Source organism: Cherax quadricarinatus, chromosome 1, assembly GCF_038502225.1.
Source record: "Cherax quadricarinatus isolate ZL_2023a chromosome 1, ASM3850222v1, whole genome shotgun sequence".
Classification (NCBI taxonomy): domain Eukaryota; kingdom Metazoa; phylum Arthropoda; class Malacostraca; order Decapoda; family Parastacidae; genus Cherax; species Cherax quadricarinatus.
Genome location: NC_091292.1, coordinates 93,069,737 through 93,093,002, shown reverse-complemented (window position 1 = coordinate 93,093,002; position 23,266 = coordinate 93,069,737). Strand labels below are relative to the sequence as shown.

At 39.7% G+C, this 23,266-nt stretch overlaps 1 protein-coding gene and 1 long non-coding RNA gene across 3 annotated transcripts in view; one reads left to right on the top strand and one right to left on the bottom strand.

Moving 5' to 3' along the window:
* LOC128689927 (uncharacterized) overlaps window positions 1-5,848 on the top strand; it is a 33,402-nt gene extending 27,554 nt beyond the window's left edge. The window contains exon 2 of the long non-coding RNA XR_011391909.1: window positions 4,797-5,848. This is a non-coding gene — a long non-coding RNA (uncharacterized lncRNA). The remainder of the gene's footprint in view (window positions 1-4,796) is intronic.
* Window positions 1-21,873, bottom strand: part of LOC128689916 (Isocitrate dehydrogenase (NAD(+)) 3 non-catalytic subunit gamma) — a 93,006-nt gene extending 71,133 nt beyond the window's left edge. For both annotated transcript variants that reach the window (XM_070084311.1, XM_070084321.1), the window contains exons 1-5: window positions 21,729-21,873; window positions 18,802-18,837; window positions 5,661-5,767; window positions 5,330-5,442; window positions 1,171-1,361 (exon numbers count right to left, since the gene is read on the bottom strand). In XM_070084311.1, the coding sequence (XP_069940412.1) occupies window positions 1,171-1,361; window positions 5,330-5,442; window positions 5,661-5,767; window positions 18,802-18,837; window positions 21,729-21,806 (525 nt within the window). In that variant the 5' untranslated portion in view covers window positions 21,807-21,873. The remainder of the gene's footprint in view (window positions 1-1,170; window positions 1,362-5,329; window positions 5,443-5,660; window positions 5,768-18,801; window positions 18,838-21,728) is intronic.
* Window positions 21,874-23,266: the final 1,393 nt, after the last annotated feature.

Sequence of the window (23,266 nt, the reverse complement as noted above, 5' to 3'; positions counted from 1 at the left end):
TTCCATTTTGATTTTTTATTAACATAATGAATTTTTATTCAAATAAAAAAATAGAAGATTTACTGTTATGCAATATTGTAATGATTGTATAAATATCATCACCACATTTGTGAATGTATATCAGACCCACCAGCTGGTGTGTATTAGACATGTGAGGTCGTTTGTTTACTCTTGAACATCGGCAAAAATTTTACATTTCCGCTATGTTGAGCTCAGTTTCAAGCCATTTCCAGTGCTAAAACCAATCAAAATAATCTCTATTTCTGTAATATGTTTTCCAATCTATCAAATGAGACCAAGAAATCACAAATACAACTATAAAAAACATACGAAAAACACTGCAAAGCCGCTGTTTTAATCGAAAATCATGGTCTCAGTTTTTTTTTCTCTCATTATACACTGTGTGCTGCAGGATTTGTTTTATGTGGTGCACACATACCACATAGATGTATTCTTTCATATCTAGGCCCAAATTTACCACTCACAGCTTATCAGAGAGAGCTGAGCTCATGGTGTAGATCTACGGTTTGGACCCTGAACGTAAAGCATTAGATCTACGGCAAGGACCCTGAATGGGTTAACTGAACTGAAGGCATAAGCTACTATAAAATACAGTAATAGCTAAGTTAGTTCTGTATGTGAACAATGTTTCAAAAAACAGTAGACCAGGTCAGTGCTATAGACAACATGTACTTGAAAGTTTACATTATTCTACTTAATCTGCATGCTTATCAGTAAACAAGACTCTCAAATAAGCCTTGAAGCATTTACTAAAGAACTGTTAATACTGGTTTGGATATTAGTATATTATGGAATTAAGGGAGAATACATATTGGCATACTGGGAATTAAATACAGCAGAAATGTACAGACAGGGCACTATGTGTTTTGAGATTAAGAAATTAAAGAGTTCTCAAGTCTACCAATTGGTGGTTGCAAAGTTAACACTGAGAATTTCCTAATATGGTGAAAAATACCATTCTCCCTCTATCTCCTCATTATTGTTTCCACAAACAATAAAAAAAATCAAGAGAATTATGTCATACAGTGCATATAATCATTTCCTCAAGCTGAACTAAGTAGCAATGCTGGTCTTGTCATAAAATATTGTACTGTCAAAAGGCAATTCCTGAAAATGATTTATCAAAACTGTAATAAATAAAGATTTTACCTCATGCTCTAGCATGGAATACTCTCCTTCAGTGTTTTCACGGATGATAATTATATCCACATCGCTATGTCGAGACTGGATAGAAGGATATGTTTTACAGTGCAAAACATTAGCAAAGAGATCCAACTGTGTGCGCAGTGTCGCATTACGAGAACCACTTGAAGCATTCCCATATTTGCTCTCGATGCTTCCTGGTAAGGGAATGTTAAAGACTGTTAAAATACTTGTATATTTATTCTTAATGAATTACAGTGGACCCCCGCTTAACGATCACCTCCCAATGCGACCAATTATGTAAGTGTATTTATGTAAGCGCATTTGTACGTGTATATTTGGGGGTCTGAAATGGACTAATCTACTTCACAATATTCCTTATGGGAACAAATTCGGTCAGTACTGGCACCTGAACATACTTCTGGAATGAAAAAATATCGTTAACCGGGGGTCCACTGTATTTCTTTTCTGTTTAGAATTCTTCAGTCTATATATTTAACAATAAAGGTCATCTGCATCTCTTCCTTCTACCGAACTTTTTCCAATACTTTTAGCCTCCTGTTTCTGTTTTTTATTAATTAGATGGGGGTGTAAGGCGGAGTCTGGAAGCTGAGAAACAGGTGCAGACTGTTGGGACAGGAATGATATAGGGAAAGGAGGATATAGGGAAAGGGGATATAGGGAAAGAGGATATAGGGAAAGGGGATATAGGGAAAGGGGATATACAGAAAGGGGATATAGGGAAAGGGGATGTAGGAAAAGGGAATATTGGGTAAGGTATATAGGGGTGGTGGATATTGAGGTGTGGAATGTAGGGTGTGAGGATACAGGGATAGGAATATAAGGGTGGGGAGATGAGGGAATGTTGTGAAAGGGATTATAGATAAGATTGGGGGTGGGTGACAGCGCAAGAGAAAGAAAGCTTTCCTCCTTTTAAACTTATATATTGATAGTGTTTTGCATGCTTCTGATATGTAATTATGGCTCTCATTATCCTTTGACCTATCATTTTGGTATTTTCTATAGTTTCTGATATTGTTTTACTGAACAACTTGTGCATTAGTTAAAAAAGACACACATGCAATTATTAGGTATCTTTATTCCTAAATGTTTCACCTACACAACAGAGGAGAAATGAAGCAGTGGTGTAAAAATTATGTTATCAGTTTATCATCCTCAGCCTGGAGAAGAATTCAGCTCCATAATCTGGAACAATGTAAAGCTGAAGTATGAGAATAAAGACTTGTATACTGCCATAGGTGAGATGCAGAAAATCTTGAATGATGACTGAAGAGGTGGGGCCCACTAGTAGAAACAAGAATGCAAGCCTGGGAAGTATTGTAGCAAGCCAACTGGCACATGATAAGATCCCCCTCAAATCCAATCTTTCTCCTTTGTAATTAGTGGTTATGCAATAAGGATGTCAAAGATACTTCTGTATCTAGGTACCATTGTGTTGCAATGTCCAACAGTGTGAATATAATAATGGTATACCATACCAACAATAAGTTAAGACATATGTGTAACAATTGCTCCAGTAATTGTGAAAAGCGACGCAAACAGGAATATGGAAAGTGATGTAAATAGGAATTATGGAAAGTGATGTAAATAGGAATTATGGAAAGTGATACCAACAATCCAAAAAACATACATGCAGGTCTTGATACTCTATGAAAAAAAAAATAGGTTGATCAGATGGCATTTTAAATATTTATTTACAGTATTTAAGTACTTTAAATAATTTTATCAACTCATATTTTAAGAACAGTATACTATTTTACCACTTTATCTAATATACAAAAATTATCATTAATATTTTACCCACTTTTAAAGGGTTCTCCGCAGGATTTCTGTGAAAGAGCAAAAAAGTAATTTTACATTTTAAGAGATTACTTTTATTTACTGATGGCAAAAAAAAATAAGGTTGTCATGGATAAAACAACCAAACATCAAACTTTTTCTGGAGTAAGCGATCAAGACATGTGGCGTCTTGCAGTGAAGTCATCAGTAAATAAGGTTACTGCATAGGAAAGGAAGTGTTATGGAAAGTGTGAACAATTCTAAAGCATAATAGATGCAAAGCCAACAGAGGGCAAAAGGATGACGTAAACACATCAACCATGGAAAGAAATGAGCACACACAGGAAAAATGGTATAAGAGAGAAAGATCTGTACTATGACAAGTATACAGATTCTTTCAATATTCATGGAGGAAGCATTTCTAGAGGTCCCATCAAGTGCAGAAATAGTGAATATTGTACCATTAACATTTGTGTTATACTGATCTGTACACATTAAAATGAAATTTTAATATACAGTACTGTGTACAGTATTGCAGATACATACAATATATACCTTGATGAGGATGGTGCATAGCTATTCATCAGTATCATAATGTCTTCCAACAGTGGCTATTTTCTCACCATGAGCAAGCATGTATTATGTTTCCACTTTTCTACTCTGTATCTCCTTTGCACTTAGGAACTGTGATGCATAATAGTGGGGTGCAGAATAATGATTGAAATATGAGCATAACAGCAGTAGTCAGATTTATAGGATTTGGGAAGAAATGCACTTGTGAAGGGCAAAACGATGGAAAACTGACACAAAGACATGCCCACCAAACAATATTCCAGATTTTGTCTACGGTGTCCCATAGCTCTGTTGGTAGCGCACTCAGCTCACACACTGAGGCCTGGGGGTCGATCCCCAGTACAGGTGGAAACATTAGGATGCGTTTCCTTAAGACACCTGTTGTCCATTTTCACCTATCAGTAAAATAGGTACTTGGGTGTTAGTCAACTGGTACACATGAAAATGACCAGTGAAACTGCAAAAGTTCAGTTTTTTACATGGAACAGAGATAAGCAAAATCTATGAATTGTTGAATTTATTGGAAGCAGTATATGTAAAGGACTACTACACATTGTATTTTGCTTAAATTTGCTGTTTTGTATGTTACAAGCCCTGGTACAGAAGACGCTTTCGTCATCATTCAGCACTTGAACCTCACTCACACATGCACGCAGGCGTGCGTGAGCGTGTTCGATAGGAGTGAATGGAGACGAATGGTATTTGGGACCTGACGATCTGTTGGAGTGTGAGCAGGGTAATATTTAGTGAAGGGATTCAGGGAAACCGGTTATTTTTATATAGCCGGACTTGAGTCCTGGAAATGGGAAGTACAATGCCTGCACTCTAAAGGAGGGGTTCGGGATATTGGCAGTTTGGAGGGATATGTTGTGTATCTTTATATGTATATGCTTCTAAGCTGTTGTGTTCTGAGCACCTCTGCAAAAACAGTGATTGTGTGTGAGTGAGGTGAAAGAGTTGAATGATGATGAAAGTATTTTCTATTTGGGGATTTTCTTTCTTTTTGGGTCACACCGCCTCGGAGGGAGACGGCCTAAAACAACATACGAAATGGCCTGCATGATTCAGACACTGAACAGTAATACTGTATGTATATACAATGGAACAAAATTCTTCCTCCATAAGCCATGTGTGTCATAAGAGGCAACTAAAATGCTGGGAGGAAAGGGGCTTGTGACCCTTTCTCTTGTATAAATTACAACAAAATTTAAAAAGAAATACATTGTTTTTCTTTTTAAAACTTTTGTTTTTCTTTTTAGGTCACCCTGCCTCAGTGAGATACAGCCAGTTTGTTGGAAAAAAAAAACTGTACTTTGTATGGTTAGAGAAGAACCTGCCTCGGATGGGCCAGTAGACCTGCCGCAGTGCTCCTTCTTTATTATCTTCTTCAGTATGGTATAGAAAAAACTTAGAATATGGAGCATAAGGAAAAACTACTGTACATGGGATTTTGTGCTGGAAAATGAGAGCATGCAATGTAACTGGCAAGATGATATGGTGTAATTTGGAAAAGAGCTTTTATTGATAACTGAGTGATATAATAATATAAGAAAATTGTTACTTAGGATAACTCATAACGTGACTACCAAGAGTAATAAATGCTATAAACTTTGTTTAGTTTATTAAATCAAATGTTTATGATAAAGAAGAAAACACACACATTACACATCTCAGTCATTTAGGTGATAGCACAGAATTTAAAACATTGTTTCAATGAATTATGATGTGTTAAATTCTTAAAAGTTGTCAATCAATAATGTGGAAGGAAGCAATAACATGTAATATAACTAACCTTTTAAAGCAACACCATTCCTTCTAATACAGATCATAGCATTTTCAAATTCATCATCTGTTGAGTTTTTTGTTATCTGAATCACTTCAAAGTCAACAGGTACACCTGCATATCTGCACATTGAAATCAATAGTTAAATACAATATAGGACAAATACCTCTAATAGACAATCATATGAAATGAGTAAATTTTTCATTGGATTTAGAGGTGTCAGTATTCTTATTGTGAATAATGGCACATACTTTCTATTATATAAAAACTATACACCAAATTACAAATGCAGTACTGTATTCTAAACTACAGCAAGAATTACAAATGCTAAGCTTCTTACCTAAAGATATTTTGAACATAGCCCATCATTTCTGGGCCAATACCATCTCCTGGTAACATAGTGACTGTGAAACGTCCACCATACTGAGCCACTGGGAAAGGTTTGGACTGTTTTCATAAAGACAAAATGTAAACAGAGTTACTGAAAAATAAATACTGGAGTAATACTGAAATATCACAATATATAAACTATACATTATTACTCTTTCCATAAGTTTTATTTCATATAGTGACATCACCTCATAAAGACATCTCTCCTCTTATCACTATTGTGTACAGGTTGGCCATCACTAATCCAGCAATCAGTAACCTGGTTCTATCAGTAATCCGGCACTAATTTCGGTTACCATAATTTCAAATTTCCAGGGTTGCCACACCAGCCTGCCGCTACTGTTTGGTGGTGCTACATGCTGCACAAGTCAGTCCAGTTTCTTTTTCTCCATTTATTGCTATAACCTGCTCACTTCTAGCCCTAGCCATGGTTCCAACGAATAAAAGAAATGCTTCTTGTTGTGTAAAGCACATACACCGTACATAGTCAATAAAAGATAAGGTGGCTTTGAAGCCACTGTCGGTTGCCATGAGCTCAGCTCACTCAGATAAGCTGTGACTGGTAAATTTGAGCCTATATATGAGATAATAGTTTTGTGTGGTAAGTGTGCACTCTATAGAAGAAATCCTGCAGCATGCAATGTATGAGAAAAAACTGCTACTGTGTAAAACAGCAACTTATGGGTTTTATAGCTGTATTTATGTTCGATTTTTGCCGATGTTCAGGAGTAAACAATTGACGTTACCATCCAATACGTGTCAACCTGGCCGGTCTAATACGCAGTCATGAATGGGTTGACATTATTTATACAATTATTACAATACTGCAGTAGTCTGCATAACAGTAAATCTTCTATTTTTCGGGTGAATAAAAATTCAAAATAATATTAAGAGGGGCCTGGAGATGTGGCTAATGAACAGAGAAAATGTTATTGTAGTGCCAGAAATGTCTGCACTGTTTATTCTGGACCCTATTTTGAAATTGGCATCTCTTGAAATGTGTGTGAAATTGGCCAAATTACCAATTTCTGACCACTTTATTGGGTAGTGGAAACAGGTAAATGGGCGGTTTCTTGTACTCAGTCGAAAGAATAGAAGGAATACTAGTGAAATAACTAAGAGTTTGGTAGACAATGGAATGGGCCAAAAATAAGGTGTAAAGTGGGCACAATCACCGATGCGTAAACATCGCCACTGGGCTAAGTGTATTCTAACCTAACTGCTCTGTAATCTGGCATCCTACAGGTCCTGATGATGCCGGATTAGTGATGGTCAACCTGTAATATATCTGCATTTTTTCATACTAAAAAGACTCTCATCCTTTGCAATAATTTACACACATTTTGCAATTTCCATATTAATTAACCTCTCATGAGACACTATAGTATACCATAACCTTTTTTAAATCCAAACTGTTTATTAATTAAGTTTTATGACTCACCTGCCATAGGTTCTAACCCCACCCATTCAGTGGTTTATCATCTGAAATGTTTCTATCACTCAGAAAAGTGTATCCATTTTCCTCTAATGGCTTTTTAAAGGTTTTCACAGCTATACGTACTTGCTAGTGAAACAGGCCTATAATTTAGAGAAGTTTTCACATCCCCCCTTTTCATATTAAGTACAGTATTGGCACAACATTTTCCAACCTCTCTCAATTTACATTTCTCATTTAAGTCTATTAACCCTTTGAGGGTTTCGGCCGAACTAGTACGGCTTACGACCCAGGGTTTTTGACGTACTAGTACGCCTAAATTCTAGCGCCCTCAAATCTAGTGGGAGAAAGCTGGTAGGCATACATATAAAAGAATGGGTCTATGTGGTCAGTGTGTGCAGTATAAAAAAATCCTGCAGCACACAGTGCATAATGAGAAAAAAAAACTTTGACCGTGTTTTTGGAATAAAACAGCGACTTTGCACTGTATTTTCGTATGGTATTTATTGTTGTATTCTAGTTTTCTTGGTCTCATTTTATAGAATGGAAGACATATTACAGAAAATGAGATGATTTTGACTGGTTTTACAATGAAAAGTACCTTGAAATTGAGCTCAAACTAGCAGAAATGTTCGATTTTTACCAAAGTTCAAAAGTAAACAAATCATGCCAAGCATCCAATACACGTCAACTGGCGAGTCTAATATTTTTTCACAAGTGCGCTGATATTATTTATACCATTTCTACACTAATGCAGCAGTCTGCATAACAGTAAATCTTCTATTTTTTGTAAGAATAAAAACTGAAAGTGGAAAGCCAAAGAAATATAAGAGGGGCCTGGGGATGTGACTAATGAACAGAGGAAATGTTATTTTAGTGCCAGGAATGTCTTTCTTGTTTATTCTGAACCCTATTTGGAAATTGGCATCTTTTGAAATTTGTGTGAAATTGGCAAAATTGCTAAATTCTGACCACTGTATTGGATAGTTAAGAACATCAGAACATAAGAAAGGAGGAACACTGCAGCAGGCCTGTTGGCCCATACTAGGCAGGTCCTTTACAATTCATCCCACTAACAAAACATTTGCCCAACCCAATTTTCAATGCTACCGAAGAAATAAGCTCTGATGTGCAAATCACACTCAAATCCAACCCCCCCCCTAGCTGAAATCAATTTAGTATGTTGACAGCCTGTACTGTCTGCACAGACAGCCCATGCTGTCTGCCAGCATAGTTCATATTTCGCACCACTAATGTGCTGCCCTCTGGGCCTGTCCAGGTCTGTGGGAAGCTAGTCCCACACTCTCTCACTCACACAGTGGCCTAGCAGGAAGACACAAGGTCTACTAGCTCTCTCATGGGATGGCCCTCCCGGGCCATGGGCACAACACACAAGCCTATGTATCCACCACGACTTAACAATAAAGTAAGAAGCCTCCGAAGAAGACGTATCATTTACTCCCCGCTACCAGAACACCAAAACAAACCCGTTATAAATGGCGGGAAGCGGTGGTCGCAGCAGTTGTGTTTGCCCGGAGAGAGGAAGGAAGGGATGAAGTCATCTTCACTTTATCACCCTATACAAGAAGCATCCGTCTCTCAATGAGTTATCCTGATGTCGTGTCTGCACGTTTGAGCATCCAGACACAGGTACAAGCAGGATCCAGCCGAAACTTGCCGAATTTCTTCGAGAATTGTAAGTGGCGTCCCAGTGACTCCACGCTACAGCGTTCCACGCTGTTTCTCAAGTCACGTGTTCAGCGTCACTTGTATGTTGCTGTTGTTGTTCAGCTCAGCACAGCTGTTTCAGCAAGCCAGAGGTGAGTTTTGTGGTGATTTCTGTGTCCAGTGTGAGTTTCTCCACGTGTTTGTGGGAGAGGAGGAAGTGGTCGTTCCTTGCCTCGCCCTGCTGTACTCTCACACCTCACCAGCCTACCATACACCACTCACCACTGCCCACTCCCTCTGCTGTGTTTTCTGCTGTTTTTTGTGTGAATTCATTGCCAGAGCTGTGTATCCGAGTGCCCGAGGTCACTCGAAGCCCCGTGGATCAGCAAGTCATGTAGATCAGCATGCCACGTGGATCCCGATGCCACATTGGTGTGGGCGATGTCACGTGGATCTACAAACCACGTGAGTTACCGAGCCAGATGTCCCAGGTCACATGCTGTGGTCTGTTGCCCGCATCACATTGAGGTCACCGACGATGCTGCCCGACTTCATGATGTCACGATGTCTGCCTGACGTCACCTCAAGATGTCTGCTGACGTCACAGTGCTGCTGACGTCACCTCGCGACATCACATGATGTCACATCGAGTGTTTCTAGTAATTATTTCAGTGTTGTCGAGAAGATTGAGAGAAGATATATGTCGTGTGTTAATTATTTCCTCTCAGTCAGTGTTCTCACATGTTAGTGTACTGCATGTACCGCGGGTGTGTGTAGTTTCCGTGTGTCCAGTGAGGTCTGAGCCAGACCTGAGTAGCACCACTGTGCTAAGCCACCCGATGTGACCAGTGCGTTTGACAGCTGTTATCAGTCAGCCCCTGAGCGTATGAGCCCCCTTGTACAGAAAGCTCTTATGCTCATCGCTTGTGATGTTCTGCAGAATCGCACCTGCTACGATTCCCATTGAGACTTGTTTCACTTCACCTCCAGACCTTCAGAGTGCAGTTATATGTAAAGAAACAAGTCTGGGGACGCTTAGACTAACCTCTGCTGTAACTCCAACTGTAGAGAGAATGACACTCGTCAAGCCGCAGTTAGCCCTGTCGGCAGGCGCTGTGTCAGCCTCATGTCACAAGCTTCAGTGAGCAGCCTGCACAAAGAAGATGTCACTTTGACTGCTAGCTCTCTCACTGCAGTCTGGTGTATGATGTTACAACTCCCTGATGTTTCGCCCAGTCATCTCTGCCACGACTCGCTCCACAACTCGCTCCACGCTCACCGGCAGTGACAGCCCAGCGACAATACCAGTCGAGAAGTGTCCTCCTGAGTCGCTTGCCAGAAGTCCTGCCAGTTGCCAAGTTTTGTCGACGCCTCACTCGAGGGCACCAGCATGTCGTGCCCCAGGTTGAGTGAAAACCTGCAGCGACTCCTATGATGACTGCTTCACCGTTCCAGAGGAGACCGTACCCTGTTACGTCACAGCTCAGCCGCAGCGATGTCTCCTGTGTTGCAGTATCTGTCCAGATGCAGGAAGGCGTGCAGTGATGCCCTTCGACGCTCACTGCCTTTGACCACGATGTTTAGCACACCCCACATGTTTTTTTCTTCCCTCCCTGTAGGAAGTTTTTTTTTCCATGTCCATATGTATATATATGTTTTTTATTTTGTGGTCTGTGCCCTGTTCCTACGAGAGAGAAACCAAGTTTCTTTTACCACCAGTATTGTTGCGTCGGGACGACGCGAGGTAGGTGGCCGAGCGTATGTAGACAGCCTGTACTGTCTGCACAGACAGCCCATGCTGTCTGCCAGCATAGTTCATATTTCGCGCCACTAAAGTGCTGCCCTCTGGGCCTGTCCATGTCTGTGGGAAGCTGGTCCCACACTCTCTCACTCACACAGTGGCCTAGCAGGAAGACACAAGGTCTACTAGCTCTCTCGTGGGATGTCCCTCCTGGGCCATGGGCACAACACACAAGCCTGTGGACCCACCACGACTTAATAATAAATTAAGAAGCCTCTGAAGAAGACGTATCATTTACTCCCTGCTACCAGAACACCAAACAAACTGGTTATAAATAAATGGGTGGTTTCTTGTACTCATTCAATAGAAAAAATGGAGTTCTAGAGAAAAAGTTATGATTTTTGTCGACTAGTACACTGGAATTGGCCGAAAATAGGGGTCAAAGTGGGCAAAATCGCCGATGCATAAACATAGTCGAGACTGCTAACTTCGCGAGAGCATAATTCCCTAAGTTTTCCATCAAATTTCATACTTTTGGTGTCATTATGATCGGGAAAATATTCTCTATCTTTTCATAAGAATTTTTTTTTTTTTTGGGCCTGTTGACCCTCAAAGGGTTAAAAGCCACTTGTCTTCATACACTATATCTAATAAGCTCACACAAGCCTGTTGGATGCTTAAGCCCCTAAAACTCCAAGCTTTTTGCATCCCCTCCCTTCAACTGTTCCTGGAATAACCCCCCTTTTCCCCCTACCTTCCATTCCAAATTTACACATTCACTTCACAAACCTATTCCTCTTGAAAGAATAAAAAGGCACCAATTAACTGGTCCTCTGCCAAAACTGTCTACCCTTCAAGCTTTCACAAATGACATCTTGTTGATGCATCCCTCATACACAACTTTACTAAAGCGAATCTTGGTACTGGCTGTGTCTCTGTAGATGTCTTCCTTTCTCATAACATTGTCAAGTGCTCCAAATTTCTGAACACCCGTGACTTGACATGATCTTCATTTCCTCCTCACCTTACCTCTTCTTCTTTCCTGTATTATCTTTGCCTTCCCTTTCTACTGCCTAGGTGAGTTCTGCCCTATGAGTTTTTTCCTGTTTTTTGGTCCCACCCTCATGGGCCATTAGCTGTCGTACAGTGTTCCTTTCTCTTTTTTCCTCTCGTCCTTAGACTACCTCCACTACTACTACTACTACTACTACTACTACGTACTACTATTGCCTCACTACATGCCATTCTTTGACTCGTGTCACTACCACTACTCCCTTTGTATTACCACCTTTGCCACTATTGTATTACTTATTACTACTACCACTACCTCTACTGCTACTTCTACCTTTATACTGCTACTTCTACCTTCATACTGCTACTTCTACCTTTATACTGCTACTTCTACCTTTATACTGCTACTTCTACCTTTATACTGCTACTTCTACCTTTATACTACTACTACTCCTGTTCTCCAGGCCTTACCTTTACCTTTGATATACCTTTGAAGGATTTCGAGTATATCTACTCTCTGAGCCCGGCCATGGGCCAGGCTCGTCTGGTGCTCACCTGGTCAACCAGGCTGTCACTGCTGGAGGCCCGCTGCTCCACATATCCATCACAGCCTGGTTGATCTGGCACCTGATGAAGATACTTGTCTAGTTTCCTCTTGAAGGCTTCAACACTTGTTCCAGCAATGTTTCTGATATCTTCTGGTAAGATGTTGAAAAGTCTGGGACCCCGGATGTTGATACAGTGTTCCCTTATTGTCCCCACCACACCCCTGCTCCTCATTGGGTTTATTTTACACTTCTTCCCATATCTCTCACTCCAGTATGTTGTTATGGCAGTGTGCAGATTTGGGACCAAGCCCTCGAGTACCTTCCAGGTAGTATATATTATCACGTACCTCTCTCTCCTCCGTTCCAATGAGTACATGTTCAAGACTTGCAGGCATTCCCAATGGTTTAGGTGCTTTACTGGCTCAATGTGAGCCATAAACGATCTCTGTATTTGTTCCAGCTCCGATATTTTTCTTGCCCTGAACGGGGCCGTCAGCACTGAGCAATATTCTAAGTGAGGGAGCACTAGTGATTTGAAGAGTGTCACCATCGGCATTGTTTCCCTTGTTTTGAAAGTTCTCAATACCCACCCAGTCATCTTCCTGGCTGTCGTGATCTTTGTCTTGTTATGGTCTTTAAAAGAAAGGTCCGCTGAGATAATTATTCCTAGGTCTTTTACGTGTTCCTTACGTTCTATTTGGTGACCCTCTTGAGTTTTGTATATAGTGCTCCTTTTGAGTTCTTCATTCTTTCCATACCTAAGCAGCTGGAACTTATCACCATTGAACGTCATGTTTTCCACTGCCCACTGGGAAACCCTGTTTATGTATTCCTGTACTTTTTCAGTGTCCTCTACCGTACTGACTTTCATGCTTATTTTAGTGTCATCTGCAAATGATGATACAAAAGTGTGCCGGGTGTTTTTGTCTATGTCTGCTATGAGGATGAGGAACAGCAAAGGTGCCAGGACAGTGCCTTGGGGCACTGAGCTTTTGACCTCGCTGATGCTGGATCTTGCCCTGTTCACTACTACTTTTTGTGTTCTGTGTGTTAGGAAACCGAAAATCCATCTGTATACCTTCCCCGTAATGCCCATGGCCTTCATTTTGTGCGCTATTACTCCATGATCGCATTTATCAAACGCCTTTGCAAAATCTGTGTAAATCACATATGCGTTTTGGTCGTCTTCCAGTGCCTCCCTAATTCTGTCATAATGGTTCAGCAGCTGCGACAGACATGATCATCCTGCTCTAAAACCATACTGGTTTGGGTTATGTTGGTTATGCTGCTCCATGAAATTTGTAACCTGCCGTCTCATCACTCTTTTGAAGATTTTTATGATGTGAGAGGTTAGGGCTACTGGTCTGTAATTTTTAGCTAGTGCTCTACTACCTCCCTTGTGCAAAGGAGCTATGTCTGCACTCTTTAAGGCCTCCGGTATTTCACCTAGATCTAAGCTCTTTCTCCAAAGAATACTGTGGGCTCATGCTAGTCATACTTTGCACTTCTTTATAAATAGAGCATTCCATGAATCTGGTCCAGGTGCTGAGTGAGTGGGCATGTTTTCCATTTTCTTTTTCGAAATCTAAGGGATTTGTACTAATGTCAGTTAGTTGGTCTGTGTGGCCTTCTTCTGGAGTGAAAAATATTTCTGCATTTTCTGCCTTGCTGTCATTTAGTGGGTTGCTGAGCACTGACTCATATTGTTCTTTTAGGATTTCACTCATTTCCTGTTCATCGTCAGTATACGAGTCTCCTCTCAGTAGTGGTCCAATTCTACAGGTAGTTCTTAGCTTGGATTTTGTGTAGGAATAGAAATATTTTGGGTTTCTTGCAATATGCTGTATGGCCTTTTGTTCCCTTTGTACTTCTGTGATGTATGACATCCTAAGTTTTTGCTCTAATTCAGTGATCTCTCTGCTAAGTCTATCTTTTCTCTGTTGTAGCATATTTGTGTTTTTAAGCATTTCAGTAACCCATTTTCTTCTTCTGTACCATCTCCTATGCTCTCTCTCTATATCTGATCTTCCTCTGGGTTTCCTCAATGGTACATGTTTCATACATACTTTGTATGCTTCTGTATTCAGCTTCTCTAGGCACTGGTGGGGATTTAGGTCGCTCATGTCTGATTCCCAGGGTATGTCTATAGCTCTTGGTGTATTTTTTCCCAGTTAATTCTATGGTTGTTAAAATTATACTGAACATCCCATCTCTAACTTTAGCAATGCAGTTTCCTACCCCTGATTTAATACTAGTTTGAACCTCTATGATGTTATGATCAAAGTAAATAGTATTGGAAACTGTTATGTCTCTGATCAGTTCCTCCTTGTTTGTGAATATCAAATCCAGGGTATTTTCATTTCTAGTGGGATCAATTACCTGTTGGTTTAAAGAGTACTTTTCACAAAACCTCATTATTTCCCTGGTATGTACCTGTTGAGCCAGGGTGCTTCCTGGGGATATTTCTGGTATAACATTACGTTGTGCCATCTTCCATTTCACATGAGGGAGATTAAAATCTCCAAGGAGTAAAATATTTGGTGTAGGATTTTCTAGCCTATCCAGATAGCTATCTATCTTACTTAACTGATCTGTGAATTCCTCAGCAGTTGCCAATGGTGGTTTGTATACTAGGATAATTACCAAATTCCTATTTTCAACTTTAATGCCTAGAATTTCTACTCTATCATTCGTAGAATTCAGCACTTCTGTGCAACAGAAAGTATCCTTTACGTAGATTCCTACTCCTCCCTGTGACCTATTGACTCTATCACATCTATACATGTAGTTTTCTATCTTTATCTCTCCATCCAAAACATCCCTTGTATGTGTTTCTGTAAATGCTCCAAATATGGCATTCGCTTCTGTTACGAGCCCACTGACATAGCTAACTCATTTTTATTTGATTTCAAACCCTTTATATTTGCAAATATGAAGCAGGAATTACCAAGTGGGATGTTTTGTCTCGCTTTGTGTTTCATTAGTACCACTGGTGGTGTACTACCTGGTATGTTCCCTGGTGTACATGCCCCTGGTTTCTCCAGTACTGGCTTCGCGTTTGTTTGCTTATTCGGCCTTGACGGGCTGATGCCTGGTTTGGTAAGCCCCATTTTACTGCCCACCTGTCCTCTCTGTACTATTCCCCCTGTTTGTCTCTTCCTCTGTTTTGATCTTTTCTCTTTTTGTCTAAAAAAGAATGATGTTCAATTTCCCCCTCTTGTATATATTGTGGCTCCCTTGCCTTCATGTTTCTGTGTGACCAGTTAATGGTTCAAGTCAGACAAAAATGTTGTCATTTCTTTCTATGTGTGGGTTATTTGTATACAGTGGCCACAAAAAAAATCTTTACATTTCCAATACAAAAAAAAATTATACATTAGATTTTGGTGTATACATTTCACTTGCCTTTCCACCATAGGAAAAGTGGGAAAAGCTTGTGATGAATTAGTGTACTGCAGCCTATCTTGCTCCAACGTTCCCCACCATGCCACGCTCCAGTGCTCTGCGAGGAATGAGGCCTGCTACGCTGTTGCTCATTGCCCATTTTTTCACTCGACCACAAACTTTGCCATGCTATATTTCCACTCCAAGTGGTCAGAATGGGTTGAACTAAACTTTCAATTGTAGAGAAGACCTGTACACTCACCCTATTAGAGCAAGGCATGTCTGTGATACTCGTAGCCACAGACCTGAAGGTGACAAAGATGGCAATATACAACCTCAAGAAAGCAGCTGCCTCACTGCCACCTAGCACTGTACCATCTAGGAAGGTGGGGTCTGGGGCCCCCCAGAAAGACTTCTCTTCACACAGACAAGATCCTGAAGAGGGAAGTGTTATCAGATCCTGCCATAACAGCCACAGACCTCAACTCCTGCACTCCTGAAAGACGTCGCATTGCGAACCATTCAGCACAGACTGCAAAAGGACCTGAAAATGCCTGTTTGATGTGCAGCCAAGAAGCCCATGCTAACTGAAGCCATGAAGAAGAAATGGCTTCAGTTCTGCAATAAGTACAAGGATTGGACCTCAGACTAGTGGCAGAAGGTGATGTCCAGTGACAAGAGTACCTTCAGGCTTGTCAGGAGTGGCTCCAAGACCGTCCGTTGTCCCAGTTGTGTGTCCCATTATGACCTGCGGTACACCGTGAAGACAGTGAAGCACCCTGACAGTGTTATGGTCTGGGGTGCTTTTAGTGGTTATAAGGGCACGGGTGGACTATATGTACTTCCTTCCTAAGAACATTACAATGAAGGGAAGTAATTATATCGAGGTGTTAAGGGACCACATGCTGACATTTTGGAACATTCACAAGTGTGATTTTTTTATTCATGATGGTGCCCCTGCCCATAAGTCAAAAAGAGTGAAAAAGTTCCTGGAATGGCCAGGCAATTCCCCTGACCTAAATCCTACTGAGAATGCCTGGCATGCAATGAAAAATGAGATTGCAAAAGCTTGACCCGCCAATATCATGGACCTGAAGCAGGCACTGAAGCAGCTTTGGATCAACATGGACGCCTCCCTCTTCTCCACCCTCGCCACTTTGATGCCCAGGCAACTTAAGATGGTGATAAAGAACAATGGTAACATGACCATGTACTAGGTGAAAGCTAAAACATGAAAATAAAATACATATACTTACATTAAGTTGAATTTTTTTGTTTTGTTGTCCAAAAACTGTTAATGTATAGATTTTTTTTGTGACCATTGTACTATTCCTCTCCATCCTTTCAACATACCCAAACTACTTTAACAACCCCACCTCAGCCCTCTGAATTATAGCCTTGATCACCCTACACTGCCCTTTTAATTTCTACGCTCAAAATTCTCTGCATGATAAATTTTATTTTTAATAATTATTATTATTATTAATAAATATTATTGAAGAGTATTATATTGTATAAACCTGAAAATAATGACTTCATTACTAACTTTACAATTTTTAAAAAATTCCTTATATCAAATGCAAAAGTCAAAATACATGTATAATAATACAGCGGAACTCCGGATTTCATACTTAATCCATTCCAGAAGGTCGGTCTAAATTCAAAATGTACAAAAACCGAATTAATATTTTTCATAAGAAATAATGTAAATCCAATTAATCCGTTTCAGACACCCAAAAATATTAACAAAAAATAAATTTTATAATGAATAACTATAGTGCTCCAGCTCTTCAGTGGTTAGCTCTTCCCTGTGGTTGTCCACCAACTCTTCCACATCCTGGCCACTCACATCAAATCCCATGAACTTTACCAAAGCCAGAATAGATTCCACAACAGGTATAGGGTTGTCAAGTTTACACTAATATTAAGTTAGTAAAAGAACTAAACATTAAAACACAATAAAAAGTAAATATACACAGTACATTCATTAATTACCTTAACATATTTGTAGAGCGAGAGGTGAGTAGTATTTATTTGTAGTCACAGGCAGACTACATCTGCCTTGGCTATACCTACTGGCTACATACACTGTGGCATACAAACACATTAATACCATCGACATACCATGTTCACTGAGTTTAATCGTTTCTAACAACTACCTTTAGATGCCATCATAAACAAAGGGAGAAGTAATGAATAATTCATGCCTAGAATTGTAAATAAAAGCATTACGTAAAGTGTATTAAGGGCAGTGACTGGGCCAGACGCAGATTCATACAGTTTTCTCTAACGCTGGACCAACTCGCCCCTCGTTAGCATATAAACATTGCATGTTTATATACTATGTAACGTGTTTCTTATATAGTTTTGAAGAAAATATCATAGATGGATTAATCTAAAATAAGACATTTGACCCTTAAACTGTCCAAACGCAGATATATGTTCATTCGCATAGTGCTCCAAATGTAGATCTACGGTTTATTTTACAGGCTTTCAAATGTAAAAAAAAAAAAAAAAATCTACGTTCGGAGCACTACGCGAGTGAACCTAGCTCTAAGTTTGGTCAGTTTAAGGGTTAATGGGCCCAAGAGTGATTATTATTAACCATACATCGAATATAAACATTGCATGTTTATATGCTATGTAATGCATTTCTTACATAATTTTGAAGAAAATATCATAGATGGATTAATGAAAATGTCTATATTAACGTGAAATAAGACATCTAATGTGCCCAAGAGCAAGTCACGAACGTATGAGCAGCCCAGGGGGACGTGTCTGAGATGGACGATTTCTGGGACGAGGTACGAAATCCAGACCAAAATTTCGCCCAAAAAAGTGGTCTAACTCTAAAACATACAATATTCGGTGCACACAAAATCCGGAGTTCCACTGTAATACTCTATTAATGATAAATATAATGATAAAAATAATAATAATCATTATTTCTACAAGTACATGATATAATTAATACAGACCTAGCTGACATCATTGGCATAGTGTATAGAAAGCCTCTGGTTATGCAGAGCATGTTCAGCAACTTGGGTTAATCTTGTCCCCCAGTATGCAACTAACACCCAGTTACCCACCTACTGCTAGGTGAACTGGGGAAGCAGGTGTAAGGAAACATGCCCTATGTTTCAGCCGTGCTGGGGATTAATCCCAGACCCTTAGTGTATGAGCTGAAGATGCTACCAACCAAGCCATGAGCACACACCAACCAACTATTGCATGAAAGATGTCCGAGGTACCTAAATAAATTACTCCATGTGATATTATGCTAAAAACAAAGCAAGATACTTACAGCAGTGAAGGTTCTCCTCGAAGAGAGATTTGGTACCTGAAAAGTAGGAGTCAATTAGTAAAAATACAAATTTTATTTCTTTGTGTGATTTACATTTTATATAGTGATGTTAAATACAGTGGACCCCCGCATAACGATCACCTCCGAATGCGACCAATTATGTAAGTGTATTTATGTAAGTGCGTTTGTACGTGTATGTTTGGGGGTCTGAAATGGACTAATCTACTTCACAATATTCCTTATGGGAACAAATTCGGTCAGTACTGGCACCTGAACATACTTCTGGAGTGAAAAAATATCGTTAACCGGGGGTCCACTGTACAAAGAAAGCCACTAACATGCTGGGGCATTTCGGGCAGACTAATCCTAATGTTTACAGACTACAGTGGAGCCTTGGTTTTCGTTTGTCTTGGTTTTTGTCGAATTCGGTTTTTGATGACTTTTTCCATCAAAATATTGTCCCAGTTTTTGTTCATCACCTTGGTTTTTGTCTGCAGTACCAAATGTGTCCATCTGCCTGCACCCACACAAAGCATCCCAAGCACACATTCTGAGTCAGTCTGGCTTTGTTTCTCATCGAGTGAACATTACCCTGTGCATTCATATGAAACATTTCGTAATAATCCTTTTTATCATGCTTGTTTATGAGTGTGAATGCTAAATAAGCCACCACAGGGCCAAAGAAAGTTCTGAGTGCCAGCTCTCTGATAAAGAAGGTGAGAAACAAGATAGAATTCAATGGTGATAGAAGGTAGTAGTGATGGTGGTAGAGGGTGGTAATGGTTGCAGCCAGCAGTAACAGCCTGGTTGATCAGGCTCTGATCCACCAGGAGGCCTGGTCACAGACCGGGCCGCAGGGGCGTTGACCCCCGGAACTCTCTCCCGGTAAACTCCAGGTAAACTCCAGGTTGTGATGGTGGTAGTGGTTGTGATAGTGGTAGTGATGGTAGTAGAGGGTGGTAGTGGTTGTGATGGTGGTAGTGGTTGTGATGGTGGTAGTGGTTGTGATGGTGGCAGAGGTTGTGATGGTGCTAGAGGGCGGTAACAATTGTGGTAGAGATAACCTCTCCTCCCTCTCCCCTCCTCGTCATCTTCCATACACCAACAAGAGTCTTCAATAAAGGTAAAAGTGATTTAAATGTTCATTTATCCATTTCATTAGTGCTTTATATTTATTTCTCATTGTTTTCTGTATATTAAATTATAGTTATTCTCTACAAAATATATTTTTTGTTAATATTTTTGGGTGTCTGGAACAGACTAATTGGATTTACATAATTTTTTATGGGAAATATTGCTTCAGTTTTCATCAAACTCGGTTTTCGTCAGACTCTCTGGAACAAATTAAAGAAAAAAAACGAGGTTCCACTGTACTTTAAACTAGACATAGGTTATAGAGTGGCAAATTTTAATAATTATGGAATTTTCAGCATATTAATTAATGACAACCAAGTCAAAGATCAAATTATTATACCACAGAGAAGAAAGTTTTAACCACAGTACTGCATAAGTGAGGTGTATTTTTTATGAGATTGGGGGGCGTTGACCCCCGGAACTCTCTCCAGGTAAACTCCAGGCAGGGTGATCCACAGTAGGAAACACATTTGCCATCATTTCTACAATATTATTAGTGATTATAACATGGTAGGGAGAGACTCACTGACCCCATGTTAAGTGTCATCTGCAATTTGACTATTTGTGTAGAGCAAATACAGATAGGTAAATTATTATTGCACTACATTAAAAATAAATCACTAAACCTGTAGGTCAGTGTTCCTAAGTTCAATAAGAATAAGTTTTTATTTAGATAATCCATATATAATATTTTACAATGGTCTGGAGGATGCACCCATTATATACACAAACATACTATAGCACATTATATAGTGCTAACCTAAGGTGATGCAGTAGAGTCAAACACCATAGCATGGATCAAGAGCCCTTTAACATCATGAAGGTACCTTTCTCCAGGGGAGGAAGCATGGATCAAGAGCCCTTGAACATTATGAAGGTACCTTCCTCTAGGGAGGAAGCATGATCAAGAGCCCTTGAACATTTTATTTATTTATTTATTTTATGTCTTTGCAAACAGTACATTGAGATTTCGTATTTACAACAGTGGGTTGCAATGCAAAGAGAGCCTCTATTATGCCTAGGCAGTATGAAGGTACCTTCCTCTAGAGAGGAAGCATGGATCAAGAGCCCTTGAACATTATGAAGGTACCTTCCTCTAGGGAGGAAGCATGGATCAAGAGCCCTTGAACATCATGAAGGTACCTTCCTCTAGGGAAGAAGCATGGATCAAGAGCCCTTGAACATTATGAAGGTACTTTCCTCTAGGGAGGAAGCATGGATCAAGAGCCCTTTAACATCATGAAGGTACCTTCCACTATTAGAAGCATGGATCAAGAGCCCTACAACAGCACGATGGTAACCTAATAAGTTTATTCAGGTACACAAATAGTTACATAAATTGCCATACATAGCAGCAGGTGTAGGTTACCTAGGATAACCCAGTAAAGTCAGATAGGATGGATCAAGAGCCCTTGAACATCATGAAGGTACCTTCCTCTAGGGAAGAAAGCATGCATCAAGAGCCCTTCACCAGAACGAAGGTACCTTCCTCTACTGAAGAAAACGTGGATCAAGAGCCCTTCAACATCAAGAACAGCTTGACACCCACCCATCAACTGTCCAGATGCACCTATGCTTAACACGACTTATTAACCGCCATGTCAGTTACATATATAATGTTACCCACGCAAAGTATCTGAAGGAAAGAATATACAATGTCATTTAATAACCAACAAATACATAGCAGACGACGCAGTTTTCCCTAAAACATAAGTAAAAAAAAAAAAAACACTCATGACTGACATGAATCTCTAGAGATTCATGTCAGTCATGAATGATTTTGATGTATATACCTGTGTGAGGACCCTGCTGCCCTGTAGGCCAAGGTTAATTCTTGAAAAGCTGCACAAACTTCGAGTAAACGAAGCCATTGAGAAGAATGGAAGGACGTGTTGTGCTTCACACCATTTTCTTACATTACAGAATTCACAGAAAACTTATATAAAGTTCTTCTTTTGTAGTATTACTATTATTAAGTTTATTTAGGTCCCATTAAACAATTTTATAAACAAATTAATTTTATTTCTTTGTGTAGTATACAAAGTGTAGTTTACATATTACATATTAACATATGCGAGATACTTTTGTCTTGTCAGTTTGGAAACTATTATTATTATTATAAAAAAGAAGCGCTAAACCACAAGGGCTATACAGCGCTGCAAGTATGGAAACAGAGCCACAAATGTTCCACCTAATATAACGATAAACGGATTACCCATCAGATAGATTTAGATTTTGCCACCGAAGTGGCTAGTTTATTGTGCACCCCATATCCATCCTGTGGACGGTAGCGCGAGAGCATATGGATACAGAAAAGGCCTAGGAACTAGGCCCCAAAGGGTTAACAGGAATACATATGGATTTATATCTACATATCTATAGTTCACTTATCTGTTACAAGCAAATTTAGGAAATTTGCTTAGTATATCTGGTATCTTATTTTCATTAATAAGATATCTTGACATGTTACATAAGTTATTATACTGTCTGTCTCTGTATTCCTCAATAAGTGGACAATTAAGCACATAGTGTTCAAGAGAGTGACCATATGCCTGATCACATAATTTACATTTAGTTTGATCATCATCTGTGTGTCTCCCAAACTGCCAGAAGTACTTGTAACCAAGCCTAAGCCTGGCCACTACAACATCAGTCAGTCTGTTCACATTGCAAGTTGCTCCATAAACATACTTATCTACGTCCATGTTATCATAGTGGGTTATAGATCTACTCAGGCTTCTAACTGCATTCCTATAACAATCATCTTCATTATTTACCTCTCTCCTAATATTATTCCTAATGCTAGACACAGTTATACCAAAGTTATATTTTACATTCTCCTTCTGGGTACTCTTCTTGGCTAACATATCAACTTTATCATGAAGGAGTAATCCAATGTGTGATGGGATCCATAGCAATTGTACATTAATTCCTTTGTCCCTAATTTTTGAGTATCTATTCCTGGCTTCCCCAATGAGCATGTTGTTGGAGTCATTATATGAGTCAAGAGCCTTCAATGATGACATAGAATCAGTAATGATGATAGAGTCAAGCTCAGTGTCATAGGTTAGCTTTAGCGCCATTAGGATTGCAAACAATTCAGTTTGCAGTGTAGACGCCCAGTTGTTAATTCTTATGCCTAACTCAACAAATTTATTATCGTTCTTAACTAGGGAGGTGGCAACAAGAGCAGATGCAGCCCTGCCAGAAGACTCCTGTTTAGATCCATCAGTGTATATAAATTGTGATAACTTATTACTACCGGCTAGGTGAGAAATTTCTTCTTGAGCAGCTGCTCTAACAAAAGATTTAAGGAAGGGATTACTAGCAA